The 18,120-nt window shown below is 38.9% G+C and overlaps 1 protein-coding gene across 1 annotated transcript; it reads left to right on the top strand.

The window, feature by feature from the left end:
- Positions 1 to 1,205: 1,205 nt before the first annotated feature.
- LOC129355353 (uncharacterized) lies at positions 1,206 to 17,488 on the top strand. The gene is made up of 11 exons (XM_055024875.1): positions 1,206 to 1,283; positions 1,382 to 1,466; positions 13,667 to 13,770; positions 14,106 to 14,118; positions 14,302 to 14,369; positions 14,450 to 14,674; positions 14,767 to 14,823; positions 14,897 to 14,908; positions 16,914 to 17,042; positions 17,126 to 17,188; positions 17,474 to 17,488. Exons 1-11 carry the CDS (start codon positions 1,206 to 1,208, stop codon positions 17,486 to 17,488), a joined length of 849 nt encoding a protein of 282 aa, XP_054880850.1.
- Positions 17,489 to 18,120: the final 632 nt, after the last annotated feature.

The following is an 18,120-nucleotide window of genomic DNA, read 5'->3' as shown; positions in this document are numbered from 1 at the left end:
AAGTATTTGTTGCACTGGCCAGTATATGTATGTTATCTTGGATGTATCCTTTCTATGTCAATTCTCAATCTTCCACCTGCTGAGAATGTTCCTGCAACGTAATACTCCTCCCTCTCTCCAACAGCTCCTTACTTAACCCAGTTAGTTCTTTGTGTTGTCCATACCACTCTTTACCTACCATCCATGTTAAAACGGTAAAACTAGAAACCAAATAAATAAAATCTCACCTTACAACTGAGCTCTGTGAAAAACCACAAAACAGTTGTGTGAAATGAACATTTATACCAAACTTACTCTACTCTATTAATATCCCACTTGGTCCTTCTCTAAAAATGTAACTCAACTTCACATTAAACTACATTTAACCCGAGAGGGGTAAATTTCTTTTATCATGAAAAAAAGTGAAATAAATGAATTGACAATACAATAACTTCTCTTTATTAATAAACTTTTGAAAAACAAAACAAAAATTTAAATCTTACAAATATGAACTCTACATATACTTAGAAATTTATAAACTACTTATAACTTCAAAATACTTATAAACTTCAAAAAAGGAAATTATTCCTCAGTTGCCTCATTTTCTTGCCAGCTCATGTGCTGTGCCTCATCTTCACTGTCCTCTGTTTGAATGATGGCATCCCTTTTATCTGAAAGATTTTAACATAAAAAAACATCAAAACACATATACAAATTCAAAATATTTTTACAATTACAAACAAACATTAAACATTTTTAAAAAAACAAAGAAATGTAATCCTTCTTTGAAATTAAAAATATTGTCTCTCAAATTGTGGCAGAAAATACAGAAGACTATAATGCTGAAATAAGCAGCTTCACAGAAACAAATATAAACAAACTCTCTGCTTGAAACAAATATGAAGGGATACCTAGTACATGCTGATTAGAAAGGGGGTAAAAATTCATAAAATCGTTATTTAAAATCTAAATTAGTGAATGAATGTCCTTATATTGTGAAGCTCAATTTTAGTTTCAAATATAATTTTTTTTTATCAAAAGTTGATCTTTCCTTTTATTAACAATGTATTTGTAAGCTGAACTAAAATAATAAAGAATCCAGCAACAAAAAAATACTTTCTGTATACACTACAAGCACCTCATGATATACCATTGTATCATATGTTAATTAAGATTACAATATAAAAGAGAAATAAAAGCTAAAATGAACATGATGTACTATAAATATGCCTACCATCACTATAAAAGACAGCACAGCCTTCCAAGTCCTCTATTTTCTGCTGAGCAGCAGCCAGTTGGTCTTGGTAAATCTTCTCGTTTTTTTTTTTAGATTGTTTACTTCTGTTTTTTCCTCCTCCAATTGCTTTTGGAGGTATTTCAATTTTTGTTCGGCTGCCCTCAGCTGCCTCCCACGTTTTTCAATGGCCTCCAGACTTCCCTGGAAGGCCTCATGGACACTCCGTTCCAGGGCTTCCCGAGACACAGATGTATCTCTGCAATGGTACTGTAAGAAAAAAGAAAGATGAACTATTAAAAATATTTTAAAATGAAAACTAATACTTAACTCAACAGCACAATAAATAATAACAGCTATTAAAAATCTAATATGAAAACTATTCAATCACTGTAAATGGTTAATGCTACACATGCTTAGTTTGTGAACAAAAGTTTAAAATAAACAAAACATCTCAAGATAACTTAAAACTTGAGAAAGAAAAAAATTAAATCCTTTAAGAAGATAGTAACATTAAATATGTGAAAACTGACTGTCGCTGATATTGTCACATTATATTGTCGGTCACACAACAAGGGACGTAGAGGGAAAACAATTAAATAATTGGCCTGTCATGATAAACGATAAATCTATTAATCCCACAATACATTAAAATTATCAACCTTATTTCAATTATCGGCTATATCGTTTCTTCCTGCCCTTTTCTCTTACTGTTGATGACACTAAACTCCGGTGCTCTCCACTGACCCTCCCTTCCTTATTTTCTTAGTGTAAGGCCCAGCAAGCGCTGCACCATCTTGTGGCCGATTGTCGGCCCTTTATCAAAACCTGAGAGACACATCAGCCGACAGAAAGCCTCACTATAACGGTTTGATTGAAACTGTGTTGTGTCCAACAATGGACACAAAATAATAAGTCCAGTTCACTAACTTTGAAACCAGGCATTAATCTATTCCTGACTACAATCTACCTGCAATGCATTTGGCTAGTGTCAGTCTGACTGAATGAAAATTATTAGAACCTATTTATGTCACCTTAACAAAGAACAGCTGAAAAGTTACCGGGTTTTCTGGTAGTAATTTCGCTCCAACTCCTCCCCCAGTTATTTATATTTTCTTTGCAAGAAATGTTGAATAAACTTTCATGTTTCCACATATCATCTCCGATGTCTGCTGGACTTCGGGTTGCACCGTGTCAGCTGTTCAGGATTCCCTCCGTGTTTCCTCTCAGAAAACAGGAGGAGAATCCGCGCTTTCTGATTGGCTACCGGTCACATTCGACAGGCTGCGTTCAGCTCCCAATCTGAATAAATTCTTGATTTACATCAAAGCAGGAACAACGATCTACCATAATACACAACACAAGTGAAAATCTCATAACGAATAATGTTCTAAGATTGTCATTGAGGTTAAAAAATCTTGTAGTTTGAACTATTGCATCATTCAGTCGGATTCTTCTCTATTTAAATCTAATGATTACTGAAGAGCAATAAACTATACAGACCTCATAATCTGCACTCTTTTGGTTGAATGCAGTGTTTATTTCCACTTTGGCTTCATGTTGTTTAGTTTTTATTCAAATACATTTATTGTTAATGGAGACTGAGAATCTATTTTATTTTTGTTTTTGGTTGTTTTATTTATTTTGTGTATCAGTCCCAGTGTTAAGTGTCTTTTGAAAGTAAAGTGTTTCTATCCTTGGAAGGAAATAGCATGTATTATTATGTAATTTCCATTAAATCAATGTAAAAAGGTCTTCAAACAATATTATCGCTTATCGCAAAATTTTTTTTAGACAATTAATCCCCCAGCAAAATCTTTTATCATGAGAGGACTATTAAATAACAAAAGAAGATAGTAAGGCAAAGTGTTTTTGAAAAGTAACTGTAATCTGATTACTGGATTTGAAATACCAATGCGTTACATTACTTGTTACTGAAAAATGTGGTTCCACGTCGGTAATGCGTTACTTTGTAACGCATTATTGAGAACCCTGGCTGTGAAGCAACATTGTAATGCATTTAAATTAAACAAGAACACAAAAACCAGAATACCACAATGTGGTGAAAAATATGTATTCCAGGAATAACACCAAGAAAGAAATGCATATTACATGAACAGCTACCCTCATTAAAATACACAATTAAAAATTGAGAACTAAAACATGTTAGTATTTTATATTTAAATCACTCAAACAATTCTATGAATAAGAAGTCTTCATCAAAACAAACTATACAACTTGAACATCTTGAACAAAATATTAATTAAATAAAATTATAAAAAAACAGAAAGTTAAAACAATATCAGACCGGATCTGGTCTGATGACCAGATCCGGTTCTACACCAAATTTCCATCTTAATGTGTGTTCCAGATCTTCTGGGAGTCCATTGCACCCTCTGCATCACGCCTGGTGTACTGGTCCAGAGCACAGAAACTTGGAGACGAAGCATGTGCTAAAGCTAGCCCTGCCCGCTGCATGCCTCTGATTCACGGGTGCTCAAACTTTTTGAGACCAAGATCTACTTTTTCTCTCACCAGCCGGCTGCGATCTACCTCATCGCATGAAGACATACAAATTATAAATGAAACCCTATTGACTCATTTTCTATGCAAATATACATCAGTTATATCAGGAATGATAAAGTGATAGAAAACCTAATGCAGTTTCTTCCTCAGTGAGATTCTGACACTGAGAGCAGGTTACTGGTTTCTCAGTCAGAAGCTGGTTGCAAACCTGAGGCCAGCAGGTGTCAGTCAGTGATGGTAGATCTGAAATTTGGTTTGATGACGTCACTATGCGAAACTGCAGACTGATAGGAGGAACCAAAGAGCTCTGCAGAGGTAAAGGCAAAAACTCAAAACCTCCATGTGATCGACCGGTAAATCGCGATCGATGTATTCAGCACCCCTGCTCTGATTAATGAGTTCCTGATGTACTACTTTAGGGTTGCAGTGGGCAACAAGTAGCAGCTCATTGCTGATATGTTTCAAGTAAGCATAGCTACAGTCAGCCGAGTTACCATCACCTATGCTAACTACCTCTTAATTGTGTTATCTTCCATAAACTTGTGGATTAGTCGTGAGAAGGTAAAAGCAAGTATTCCTCAGAAAATTCTGAAGTTCTCTCCAAATGTCCGTGCCATCTTGCACTGCACAGAAGTTACTCTGGAAACGCAATCATCCCTCACCTTACAGTCTGAAACGGTCTCTGCCTACAAGAACCACACCACTCTGAAAGGGCTGATTGCAGTTGCTCCCTGTTGTTTGGTCACATTTATTTAAGCGTTGTACACAGGCTACATCTCCGACAAAGAAATGACAAAGGTCAGTGGAATCCTTCCTCTGCTTGAGCTGGGAGATGAAGTCATGGCAGATAAGGGCTTCCTCATTAAAGACCTCCTTCATGAAGTTGGAGCCAAACTTATCATTCTGCCATTTAGGCATCCTGGTCAGTTCAGCAAGGAAGAGAGAGAGGAAAACCCACACCATTGCTCAGCTGCAGATCATTGTACAGCGAGCAATCGCTAGAGTAAATTGCTACCACATCTGGGATTCCCCAGTGCCTCTCATTTTAATAGGAACTGTCAATGAAATCTGGCACAACTGTTGTGTTTTCGTAAATTATGAAGGCCCATTTTGTGTTGCAGATTAAATTATTTCTGTATGTCAATTGTAATGCTATGTAAAAAGTTAAGATGTCTACCGTTTTTCAAAAAATATTCAATTAAAACACACTTTGGCAGCATACTTGACTTTCTTTTTGTATTAAGTTGAATTGCAAAGAAAACAAATAAAGTACAATTTACAATATCTAGTATAAACAAAAAAAAATCCATAACTATTTCATATTTTGTAACTGTACATCATATATTGATTTTAAAAAATATTTCAGAAAATCTCAAGGAGAAAAATTTTAAAACAAGTTTAAAGAGAACTGCAGTTAAAAAAAATAGTAAATTATCCAACTGCGTTTTAAAGGCATTTTCACATCTCTGTATGTTTCATGAGTAACAATTATTTACAGTGATTCACATAGCTTGAGATTTTATATTTGAAATGCAAAAGAAGAACAGGGCAAGTTACACATTTTATAATTCTTATTGCATTGTTAGGATAACATCAATGAAGGTCATGAAGTAAAATAAGTCCAGTTTAGATTTCATTTGATAAATGAAAGCCTCAGAAGGCTACACCCGCTCAACAGTTATTCTTGTTAGCCTCTCTGTAAAAAAGTCGGACCATTCCAATCCACTGATTGCTAGCTGATACTGTACCTGCCAGTCGTAGACGTGTGAACGCCTGAAAACTGAGTGGTTATCCTGGACCTTCAGGTGAGCAACCTGAGATGCATGATTCTTGATGCTGCTTTTTACCTAAACCAGTCCAAACGGGTGATTCTGATGTGTCGTACACCTTACAATCTGGAGTTGCACCAACATATGATGTGTAAGGGCGAACATTTAATGGTGAACCCTGTGGAACAGTCCCAAATTTGGCCTGTGGAAAAATTCCACAAACTCATCAAATGTCGATATAAATGTGGCTTTTAATTTTGTGTGTTACTTGCTTTGTGTTCTTATTTGCATGCTTTTTTTCCTTCTTTTTTTTTAATGCAAGTTTTCTGTTTGGAGTTATTGGGGCCTGCCTAGCAATGCATAAGGAGAGCAGTTACTGACTTGCGAAGCAAGTCAGTAACTGCCTCCATGCATTGCATGGCAGGCACCTATTAATCTACACCTAATAGAATGCCTCTTGCGAAGCAAGTCAGTCACTGCTCTCCTTATGCATTGCTAGGCAGGCACCTATTAATCTACACCCAATAGAATGTCTCTTTATTATTATTGGGGCCTGCCTAGCAATGCATAAGGAGAGCAGTGACTGACTTGCGAAGCAAGTCAGTCACTGCCTCCATGCATTGCATGGCAGGCACCTATTGTTCTTCACCTAATAGAACGCCTCTTTATTATTATTGGGGCCTGCCCATAGCAATGCATAAGGAGAGCAGTGACTGACTTGCGAAGCAAGTCAGTCACTGCCTCCATGCATTGCATGGCAGGCACCTATTGTTCTTCACCTAATAGAACGCCTCTTTATTATTATTGGGGCCCTGCCCATAGCAATGCATAAGGAGAGCAGTTACTGACTTGCTTCGCAAGTCAGTCACTGCCTCCATGCATTGCATGGCAGGCACCTATTAATCTACACCCAATAGAATGCCTCTTTATTGGGGCCTGCCCATAGCAATGCATAAGGAGAGCAGTTACTGACTTGCGAAGCAAGTCAGTAACTGCCTCCATGCATTGCATGGCAGGCACCTATTGTTCTTCACCTAATAGAACGCCTCTTTATTATTATTGGGGCCCTGCCCATAGCAATGCATAAGGAGAGCAGTTACTGACTTGCAAAGCAAGTCAGTAACTGCCTCCATGCATTGCATGGCAGGCACCTATTATTCTACACCCAATAGAATGCCTCTTTATTGGGGCCTGCCCATAGCAATGCATAAGGAGAGCAGTTACTGACTTGCGAAGCAAGTCAGTAACTGCCTCCATGCATTGCATGGCAGGCACCTATTATTCTACACCCAATAGAATATCTCTTTATTATTGGGGCCTGCCCATAGCAATGCATAAGGAGAGCAGTGACTGACTTGCGAAGCAAGTCAGTCACTGCCTCCATGCATTGCATGGCAGGCACCTATTAATCTTCACCCAATAGAATGTCTCTTTATTGGGGCCTGCCCATAGCAATGCATAAGGAGAGCAGTGACTGACTTGCGAAGCAAGTCAGTCACTGCCTCCATGCATTGCATGGCAGGCACCTATTGTTCTTCACCTAATAGAACGCCTCTTTATTGGGGCCTGCCTAGCAATGCATAAGGAGAGCAGTTACTGACTTGCGAAGCAAGTCAGTAACTGCCTCCATGCATTGCATGGCAGGCACCTATTGTTCTTCACCTAATATAACGCCTCTTTATTCTTTATTTTTCTTCCGTTCACCGGAATGCGGCTCGCACCGCTGCGAGCCCACCCACAAAAGTGGTATCAAAACGTGCGGCTCGATCCCGGCATTGGAGCTATTACTTTTATGGGGAATCGGCGTTACGACGGCGACGTAAAAAGCGAAAAACGAGCGAAATTTCCAACTGCCGAAACGCAGAGCATAACTGCCACCAACTGCCGCTCCGCTAGAGTGAAAAATGAAGTGGATTTCTGACCCCAAATAAATTTTGAAATCGCCGCCACACCCACAAATATCGTGCTATCGGTATGAAACTCAGACATGACATCGATACGAATGTTTGCTCCGGTAAAATGTTTTCAAAATTTTTCTAGGGCTTACGGTTTTCTGTCAAGGTGCTTTACAGCAAAATCAAGTTCCAGCCTAACTGACGCTCTCCACCATATATTTTCATACTTTTATGGGAAATTTCAGACCTCAGCGCACACCATTTTTCTCTCATCACTGTAATTACTGTGAATGTGCTACAGATTTGATTTGCAGGACTATCGGAGACAAAAAATAGCTCTCTCATACGCTTCAAACGGTTTTCCGATACGTATCACGGTTTCCGAACGGCAAGGAGTTGTTCGGGCTGCTTTTTCCATTATAACTGACTGAGCTGTCTCACAAAGATAGAAATCTGTCTCTGCCTCACACACATGACAGTTGACCTCTTTAGAACTACAATGACTGCAGGTTAGAACTACAACATGGCGGAACACTCAGTGCCTACAAAAGAGATCAAGCTGATTGTCAGAACTACAACATGGCGGAACTGTCAGTCACTACTGAGGAGGAATGAGCTGGCCTTTAGAATTACATTGTGTTTGGGCTTTTTATAACTGATTTTGACCAACCATTGTTACACACAGGATTAGTGTGGCAATTTTAAATTAAGCTTAATGAAAATTTCAAAAAAAGCCCTGAGATTCTTTTATATCACGTAATTGCTCTCTTGGGCATTATGTGACTTTTTTAACATAACCACTGTTAAACTTTGGATTATTTTGGACATTTAAAATGAAGCTTAATGAAAATTTCAAAATAAAACCTTGAATATTTCTCTCAGGCCTGTCAGAAAAACTAACTTCTTCAAGCATTTAGAATTAAGTCTCTCCTTGTGTGTCACACTGACATGACAGTTGACCTCCTCTTTAGAACTACAATTTCTGAAGGTTAGAACTACAACATGGCGGAACACTCAGTGCCTACAAAAGAGTCAGAGCTGATTGTCAGAACTACAACATGGCGGAACTGTCAGTTACTGCTGAGGAGGAATGAGCTGGCCTTTAGAATTACATTGTGTTTGGGCTTTTATAACTGATTGTAAGCAACCACTGTTACAGACAGGATTAGTTTGGCAATTTTAAATTAAGCTTAATAAAAAATTCGAAATAAAACCTTGAATATTTTTCTCAGGCCTGTCAGAAAAACTAACTTCTTCAAGCACTTAGAATTAAGTCTCTCCTTTTGTGTCACACTGACATGACAGTTGACCTCCTCTTTAGAACTACAATTCCTGAAGGTTAGAACTACAACATGGCAGAACACTCAGTGCCTACAGAAGAGGTCATAGGTGAATATAAAAACTAAAACATGGTGGAACTGTCAGTTACTACTGAGGAGGACTGAGCTGCTCTTTAGAATTACAATGACTGCTGTTAGAACTACAACATGGCGGAACACTCAGTGCCTACAGAAGAGGTCATAGGTGAATATAAAAACTACAACATGGCGGAACTGTCAGTTATTACTGATGAGGAATCAGCTGGCCATGACAAGTACTTGGTTTTTGGGAATTTTAGAACTGATTTCAAAACTCCATAGTTACACATGGGATTAGTGTTACCATTAAAATTAAGCTTAATGTAAATTTCAAAATAAAAGCCTTGACAATTTTTCCATCAAGTAATTGCTCTTTTGACCACTATATAACTGATTTAACCCGATCAGTGTTAAACATGGGATGAGATTGGCCATTTAAAATTAATCTCAATGAAAATTTCAAAATAAAAGCCTTAAGATTCCTTTCTGGCTCATGCCTATTTTTGGTAAAATCGCTGCCTCAAACTGATCGAATTATGTCTCCCCCTATCTGACTCACAGCTGGCCGAGGATCCATTACGATAGCAACGGAGCACAGCAGGGCCAGTGGTTAGGACTACAAATACGCATCACTGTAGTTTTTATTATGGCAGAGCTCTGAGGAAGGTGTTGGCCTTTAGAACTACTTGTGTTTTGGGCATTTTATAACTGATTTTATCCAACCATTGTTACACACAGGATTAGTGTGGCAATTTTAAATTAAGCTAAATGAAAATTTCAAAATAAAAGCCCTGAGATTCTTTTATATTATGTAATTGCTCTCTTGGGCATTATGTGACTTTTTTATATACACCACTGTAAAACTTTGGATTATTTTGGACATTTAAAATGAAGTTTAATGAAAATTTCAAAATAAAAGTCTTAAGATTCCTTTCTGGCTCATGCCTATTTTAGTGAAAATGGCTGCCTCAAACTGATAGAATTATGTCTCCCCCTGTCTGACTCACAGCTGGCAGAGTATCCATTACCATAGCAACGGAACACAGTAGGGCCAATTGATTAGGACTACAAAAACGCATCACTGTAGTTCTAACATGGCAGAACTCAGAGGAAAAAGCTGGACTTTAGAACTGCCTGTGTTTTGGGCCTTTTATAACTCATTTTAACCAACCATTGTTACACATGGAATTAGTTTGGCAATTTTAAATTAAGCTTTAAACAAATTTCAAAATAAAAGCCTTGACAATTTTTATATTAAGTAAGTGCTTTTTTGACCATTATATGTCTGATTTAACCAAATCACTGTTGTACATGGGATTACATTGACCATTTAAAATTAAGCATTCTGAAAATTTCAAAATAAAAGCCTTAAGATTCGTCTGTGGCTAATGCAGCGCCGCGGGCGCTGCAATGATATTAGCTTGCATGATCTTTTCCTCTCAAGTTACGACACTGTCTTGCGCAGCAAGGTAGAGCATTAGCATTAGCCTTTTACCGTGCATGAGGTATTAGCTATTTCCCTTACTTAATGCAGTAAGTCATGCTTGTGACTCTCCACATGGTATTGATGACATTGCAGCTTTCTTTAACATGGATGCTAATGTTTAGCATCAGAACGCTGGGTCCAAACTGACGGGCACACTTTGGCAGGCCCCGGTTAAATTTCTTCAGGAATTTTCTAGTTATTATTGGGGCCTGCCTAGCAATGCATAAGGAGAGCAGTTACTGACTTGCGAAGCAAGTCAGTAACTGCCTCCATGCATTGCATGGCAGGCACCTATTAATGTACACCCAATAGAACGCTTCTTTATTATTGGGGCCTGCCTAGCAATGCATAAGGAGAGCAGTGACTGACTTGCTAAGCAAGTCAGTTACTGCCTCCATGCATTGCATGGCAGGCACCTATTAATCTACATGTAATAGAATGCCTCTTTATTGGGGCCTGCCCATAGCAATGCATAAGGAGAGCAGTGACTGACTTGCGAAGCAAGTCAGTCACTGCCTCCATGCATTGCATGGCAGGCAACTATTAATCTTCACCTAATAGAACGCCTCTTTATTATTATTGGGGCCTGCCCATAGCAATGCATAAGGAGAGCAGTGACTGACTTGCGAAGCAAGTCAGTTACTGCCTCCATGCATTGCATGGCAGGCACCTATTAATCTACACCCAATAGAACGCTTTATGCATTGCATGGCAGGCACCTATTAATCTACACCCAATAGAACGCCTCTTTATTATTGGGGCCTGCCTAGCAATGTATAAGGAGAGCAGTGACTGACTTGCGAAGCAAGTCAGTTACTGTCTCCATGCATTGCATGGCAGGCACCTATTATTCTACACCTAATAGAATGCCTCTTTATTGGGGCCTGCCCATAGCAATGCATAAGGAGAGCAGTGAATGACTTGCGAAGCAAGTCAGTCACTGCCTCCATGCATTGCATGGCAGGCACCTATTAATCTTCACCTAATAGAACGCCTCTTTATTATTATTGGGGCCTGCCCATAGCAATGCATAAGGAGAGCAGTGACTGACTTGCTTCGCAAGTCAGTCACTGCCTCCATGCATTGCATGGCAGGCACCTATTAATCTTCACCCAATAGAATAGAATATAACTCTTTATTATTATTATTGGGGCCTGCCTAGCAATGCATAAGGAGAGCAGTGACTGACTTGCAAAGCAAGTCAGTAACTGCCTCCATGCATTGCATGGCAGGCACCTATTAATCTACACCCAATAGAGTGTCTCTTTATTTTTATTTTTCTTCCGTCAACCGGAATGCGGCTCGTACCGCTGCGAGCCCACCCACAAAGTGGTATCAAATCGTGCGGCTCGGCGCCGGGAGGGGTGCTATTACTTTTGGTTGGGATTCGGAGTTACAATAAAAAAGTAAAAAGCGAAAAACCATCAAAAATTCTTGTCAGTTAGAAACTGCCCAAACTAGAGTGTAATCAACGATTCGTTAGAGTGTGGGAAGCACTGCAATTCTGACCTCAAATAAATTTTGAAATCGCTGTCACGACCACAAATATCGCCCTATCGGTATCAAACTCGGTCATGACATAGATACGCATGCCTGCTCTGGTAAAATGTTTTCAAAATATTCCTAGGGCTTACGGTTTTCTGTCTAGGGGCTTCAGAGCAAAGCGACAGGATTTCGACTCGCTCAGCCAGGATCACTTCCATGTATTTCTGAAAAATGTCAGACCTCAGCGCACACCATTTTTATCTCGTCGCTGTTATTAATGTGAGTGATGTACAGATATGAATAGCGGGACTATAGGAGACGAAAGATAGCGCTCTCATACGCTTCAAACGGTTTTCTGATACGTATCACGATTTGCGAATGGGAAGGAGTTGTTCGGACCGCTTTTTTCAGTGAAAACTGGGTGTCTCACAAAGATAGAATTCTTTCTGTCTCACACACATGACAGTTGCAGAGGATTAATTACCATAGCAACGAAGCACAGCAGGGCTGAGCAGCTGATTAGAACTACAAATACGCATCACTGTAGTTTTTACTATGGCAGAGCTCTGAGGAAGGAGCTGGCCTTTAGAATTTTAAATTAGAACTACAAAAACGCATCACTGTAGTTTTTACTATGGCAGAGCTCTGAGGAAGGAGCTGGCCTTTAGAATTTTAAATTAGAACTACAAAAACACATCACTGTAGTTTTTACTATGGCAGAGCTCTGAGGAAGGAGCTGGCCTTTAGAACTACTTGTGTTTTGGGCATTTTATAACTGATTTTAACCAACCGTTGTTACACATTGGATTAGTGTTAATTAAGTTTAATTAATCTTAATGAAAATTTCAAAATAAAAGCCTTGACAATTTTTATATCAATTGCTGTTTGGAGCATTTTAGAACTGATTTAACAATCACTGTTACTCATGCGGGTTGGGTTAGGGTTGAATAGATTGGACATTTAAACGAGGCTTACTGAAAATTTCAAAATAAAAGCCTTAAGATTCCTTTCAGGCTCATGCTATTTTAGTGAAAATGGCTGCCACAAAACTGATAGAATTAAGTCTCCCCCTGTCTGACTCACAGCTGGCAGAGGATCCATTACCATGGCAACGGAACACAAGGGGCCAGCTGATTAGGACTACAAAAACGCATCACTGTAGTTCTAACTATGGCAGAAGTCAGAGAAAAAAGCTGGACTTTAGAACTGCTTGTGTTTGGGCCTTTTATAACTATTTTTAACCAACCAATGTTACACATGGAATTGGTGTGGAAATTTTAAAAATTAAGCTTTAAAAAAAATTCAAATAAAAGCCTTGAGAATTTTTATATTAAATAAGTGCTCTTTTGACCATTATATGTCTGATTTAACCAAATCACTGTTATACATGGGATTACATTGACCATTTAAAATTAAACATTCTGAACATTTTAAAATAAAAGCCTGAAGATTCGGCCGTGGCTATGCAGCGCCACAGGCGCTGCAATAACATTAGCTCTCATTATCTTTTCCTCTCAAGTTGCGCAGCAAGACTGTGCATTAGAATTAGCACAAACATTAGCATTTCTCTGTTCCCCACTAGTGCACTTCCATAGGCAGTGCAATAAGATTGTCCTGCATGATCTTTTCCACTCAGGTTAGCCTTTACCTTGCATGAGGTATTAGCTATTTCACTTACGTATTACCCATATTTAGTATACTGAATGCAGTAAGACATTCTTGTGACTCTCCACATTGAATTGATGACATTGCAGCTTTCTTTAGCATGGATGCTAATGTTTAGCATCAGAACGCTGGGTCAAAATCGACGGGCACACTTTGGCAGGCCCCGGTTAAATTTCTTCAGGAATTTTCTAGTTTGGATGTGAAATGAAATGTCCAGAGTTCACAGTGTATATTTAAATAATTTTTCTTTCTTTTTTACATTTCAATAGGGCGTGGTACCGGCTGGCGCCATGCTGTGAGACCGTGGACGGCTACTGAAGTGACCAACCACTGTCACAAGCTGGTCATTCCAGAGGGACTGCCCGATAAGAAAGTAAGTAAAATCAGCAACAGTTTCAAATAGAATATATAGGCATAGTTTTTATTTTGCTGTATTTTTCTATTTTAGTTTGTTCTTCTGATCGGCGCATCCCATTTGAGATCGTTTGCGGACGACATTGTTGAGATGGCAAGCGGCTGTTTCCAGTTTGGGTTTATGTCCACTCCTGGTGCTTGCGCAGGTGACTTGTGTCTCGAGGTGTTGAATGCAGTTGTACCTCGGGAGCCTGATGCTGTCTGCATTATGGCTCCATCAAATAACCTTACGGCCAGCCGTCACCCAGAAGAAGCTGGAGAGGAATTTGAGAGATACCTGAAGGCTGTCTGTAGCCGTTGGCCGAAGGTACTGTAATCACTGTGGTTAATGAAAAAAACAGTTCTCAATGTTGTTTCACAGAAACTGCTGCTCTGCATGTTTTAGGTATTTCCCTTCAGACTTTCATATAAAACATGCAGAGCAATGGTCACTTTTTATCTTTTAGTGAATGTTTGAAAATTTTTCTATTGTTTTTTATTATATTTTCAGGGATTCCATATTATCCTCTCGCTGACTACTTTTCTCTGAACTCCCTCAATCTGTGGTGCCGCGATGGTGTGAGTACTTCTTTTCAAACACCCTAAGAAACAATTCTGCATTTATATGACATGCTGACCTTATCTATGATTCTTAATAGATCCACTTGTCTGACAACCACGGTATGCAAATCCTGAAGGAACTGATTTGGGTGTTTTCCTATCAGTTCATGGAGTCCTCAGCACCAAAGCCACTGGTGCAGAGTCAGAGAACTCCTCCCTATCAACCGAGGTTTGTGCCCCGTGTGGTTGTGAAGGGAGAGGAGCATTCTCGACCTGCTTCTCCGCTACCTACTGAATGGATGCTCGTGAGATCTGGCAGGAAGGTATGACTTTTTTGTTTTTGCTTGCAGTGGAAGAAAGATGTTTAACTTTAGCTAGTCATCCTAAAAATTACATATCTCATCTACCTTTGCAGAGGAACTACTCGGGAGAATCAGACGATTCACCCAAGGAAAGAGTGGTTCATTGCCAGGTGCGTCAGACTTGCACCTTTATATAATTTCAATGTCATTGGTCTCATAATAATTAAAATTTTGCTCTTGTAGAGGGACCACACTGTGTCAAGAAAAATCCGAGATCATCCCACTTCCCCATGCTGGAGATTTTAGTTAACAGTTACAACAAATAAAGTTACCTTTAAAATAAGTCACACAAATCACATCTAGATCCAACAGTAGACCCAGACTGCAATAAAATAAATCTGGTTGTGTGTGTTGTTTTGTCTCCTGCAAACTTAGCTTTCATTATACTTATTTTTTATATCTAATCATAAGAAATCATAGTCAGAGAGAGAGATGAGACAGGGAGAGCAGGTTTCCTGGAAAAAGAGGAAGTAAGTTTCCAGCTTGCAGCTGTATAAAAATAGCTGAGACCAGTCCTTGTTTAAAAGCATAAAAGTTTCAAAGGATAAAATCTAAACATTTTGAGTAATTAGATAAGATTTAAAGTAAAGTACTTATATTAATATTGGTTTACTTATAACAATACTTACTGACACTTGTGGAAAAACGTACAAGTAAAACAAGTAACTAACTTTGGTATCAAATAATAAAAGAGTAATAAGTTGTGATTATCATAAACTTATAAATGAATGCTAAATTAAAGAAACTAATAGGTTTATGAATGTGATTTTAACATTGAACTTGAAATGGTGTAAATCATGTATCTGCTATTAAAGATCACTGATGATGTGTTGGAGGTAGATAGTAGGTGAGAGGTTAGGGGTAAAATGGGGACTAACGGAAAAGCAGAGACGACCAAGACCTTATTAGGAGATAGCTTGTTGAACAACTTTCACGTGTCAGAGACACGGGAGGAACGTTGAGCAACCCTGAGACATTAGCCAAGATCTCAGGACAAAATGTCTCTAAGACAGTGATGGATATGAGTTCATCTGTCCAAACAGTTACCCAATAAAGCACAGCAACAGTGTTAGCCAATGAAAATGCACCGAAAGCGGGTATAAACCCTATATAAGGGGAGAGCAAAAGAGGAATCTTTGGTTGGATCCTCCAGGCAGCTTCGAGTCAAGATCGAGATGGACAAAGAACTCTGCAGCTGAAGAAGAGCCGGGGCCACAGGGACGAAGACTGTCCTGCGCACGGGGACCAACCCATCAGCCCCGCAACATGTGGCTTCAAATCGGACTTCTCTCATCGGCTGGGTTCAGACCCCAAAGACAAAGATGAAGACCAAGGAAAAAGATGAAGACAAAGGCAAAGATGAAGACAAAGACCCAAGTCCTGTGTGACCTCACCATCCATGCAGAGATGACAGCTCATCAGAACAACAGATGCCTGCTTTCGTCAATCAACCTCCTCTTCCTCCTGCTGCAACATCTTCATCATCGAGCCAGTTCTGGGGTAAAAAACACCATACTTCGTCCGTCTCTCTAAAAGGTTCCCTTTTTAGTTCTTAGTATCAGCGTTAGGGAAAGACAGGCTAGATGATTGATTTTACTTATTTGATTATTTCTGCTACTTAATTAAGCTGTACTGACCCTTGCAAAATTGCTTTACTAATAAAATATTTAGCATAAAGAAACTAAAAGATGTTGTTAACATTCAATTAATGAGTTACCTCACAAGTTCTTTGATGGTAGTAAAATGGCTATGATGTTTGATTCTGGGGAAGAAAACTAGGTAATGTTTTATAGGTTGCTTTAGCCCAAATTTAAAACAACATCCTTGGGACTCGCCCGAGTCACTAAAACTAACCTGATTCAGTAACAAGTGCAAGTTGCAAAAAAGAGAAGGAGCGACCGTTAACAGATGTGCTCTGTGAAACTAATTGGCGGTAGACTGCTCAGTCTGGCTAATGAACAGGGGGAAGAAGAGTGAGACATCTGGATGTAGGCCGTAGAAATCAGGCGAATCCGGTCTCGAAACCAGCTGAAACAGAGTTTACTTCAGTTCTGGATCGGGTAAATCCCAGCAGATTTAGGAAACTCAATTTACCCATTAGATGGAGAGCTGGTAGCACATCTCCCCTCTCAGAAGAGGAAGTAGTGACTGAGAGAGTAGAGAGTGAAGGAGGAGGGGGGGTGTAGCAGCTGCGTTACAGCCGCAACGTGTAGCGGCTGTAACGCAGTGTGCCATCCCGTCCAATCCTGTCCGTTTCTCACCCGCTATTTTGGTTGCCATGGAAACAGTTTCTCCATCGGCCCTTTCAGATGTTCGCACAGGCACCGAGGTAACTTTCAAAATACTGCAACTATTAAGTGTTATTTTTTTCATTTTATAAATAACACATATCTACAATGTTTGATGTTACAGACAAAGCCTGTGGAACATACAAAAAAACCACCTGTCTCAAAGCTGAGGCTTGTGAGACAGAAGGTATGTAAAAGCATAAGTTAATTAATGATCTCTAGTGCACATGACTTTATTTAATTTGTTTTGTTTGTGTTTTTATTTCTCTAGGTTTCAGCTGCATCTCCTGTAACTCCTGCCAGAGATGCGGAATTTGTGCCGGCTGAAAACACTGTGTTTTGCACATTAAAGTTAAATATGCAGTTAATGAATTTTTGAACAATGTGAAGTGTTTTATTGAAAACATATGACATTATATATTGATTTTGTGCAATATCAACTTCTTATGTTTTTTGTTTCATTTATTTGTAGGTTGTACTCAAGTGACCCAGGGTGTGTTTGTCTGACGCGCGTTCTGCCTGTCCTCGTGTGGCATCCGAGTGTCCTGCTGTGGGGGCTGCCTGTCCTTTGGAGGTTCCTGTTGGCCGGGAGGTTTGTATAGTAATGTCCTGCTATTTGTATGAAGAAAAAGATTTTTCTCTGAGTGTTCTTTTCATTGTAAAATTTTCATCACATAATTCAGATCTTTTCCAAATTATTGCCATTGGGTTATATAATAAATCTGTTATGCATAAATAAAACAACATCAATTTGCAGTCAGGAGAGATTTAAACTTTTAAATGTAGATATTCTTTGAGGCCTTCCTTCTTAACTGCTAAGCCTGTGAGCAGACTCCGTATAAGAGGAAGAAACTGAATGGTTTGTATTTTGCAACGACATGTACTAAAATAATAATTAAGACTTAAGTTAATAGATTTCTCACAATGAATCAATTTCTGAAGTAATTAACAAATTTAGTAAATAGTCATTATCTGCACTATTTTGGGTGAAAAGGCCATTTGCTGTAAAATAAAAAGATTTAGAGTAATTTAAGATGCATTGTATAAAAGTCAATATTTTTTCCATTTAAGCTAAAACAATAAAAATAATAATTTCTCTGTTAGTTTTGTTATATGTTT

Source organism: Poeciliopsis prolifica, unplaced genomic scaffold (assembly GCF_027474105.1).
Source record: "Poeciliopsis prolifica strain line A6 unplaced genomic scaffold, Auburn_PproV2 SCAFFOLD131, whole genome shotgun sequence".
Classification (NCBI taxonomy): Eukaryota; Metazoa; Chordata; class Actinopteri; order Cyprinodontiformes; family Poeciliidae; genus Poeciliopsis; species Poeciliopsis prolifica.
Note: the sequence above shows the minus strand (reverse complement) of the source record. Positions and strands in the feature narration are given on the sequence as shown.

What these genes read in the sequence shown, in the direction of transcription:
- LOC129355353 (XM_055024875.1), top strand. Translation starts at nt 1,206, where the DNA reads ATGCCTACCATCACTATAAAAGACAGCACAGCCTTCCAAGTCCTCTAT. An exon ending in GGGCTTCCCGAGACACAGAT is followed by an intron (nt 1,467 to 13,666) that starts GTATCTCTGCAA and finishes ACATTTCAATAG; the next exon opens with GGCGTGGTACCGGCTGGCGC. An exon ending in TCGTGAGATCTGGCAGGAAG is followed by an intron (nt 14,675 to 14,766) that starts GTATGACTTTTT and finishes CTACCTTTGCAG; the next exon opens with AGGAACTACTCGGGAGAATC.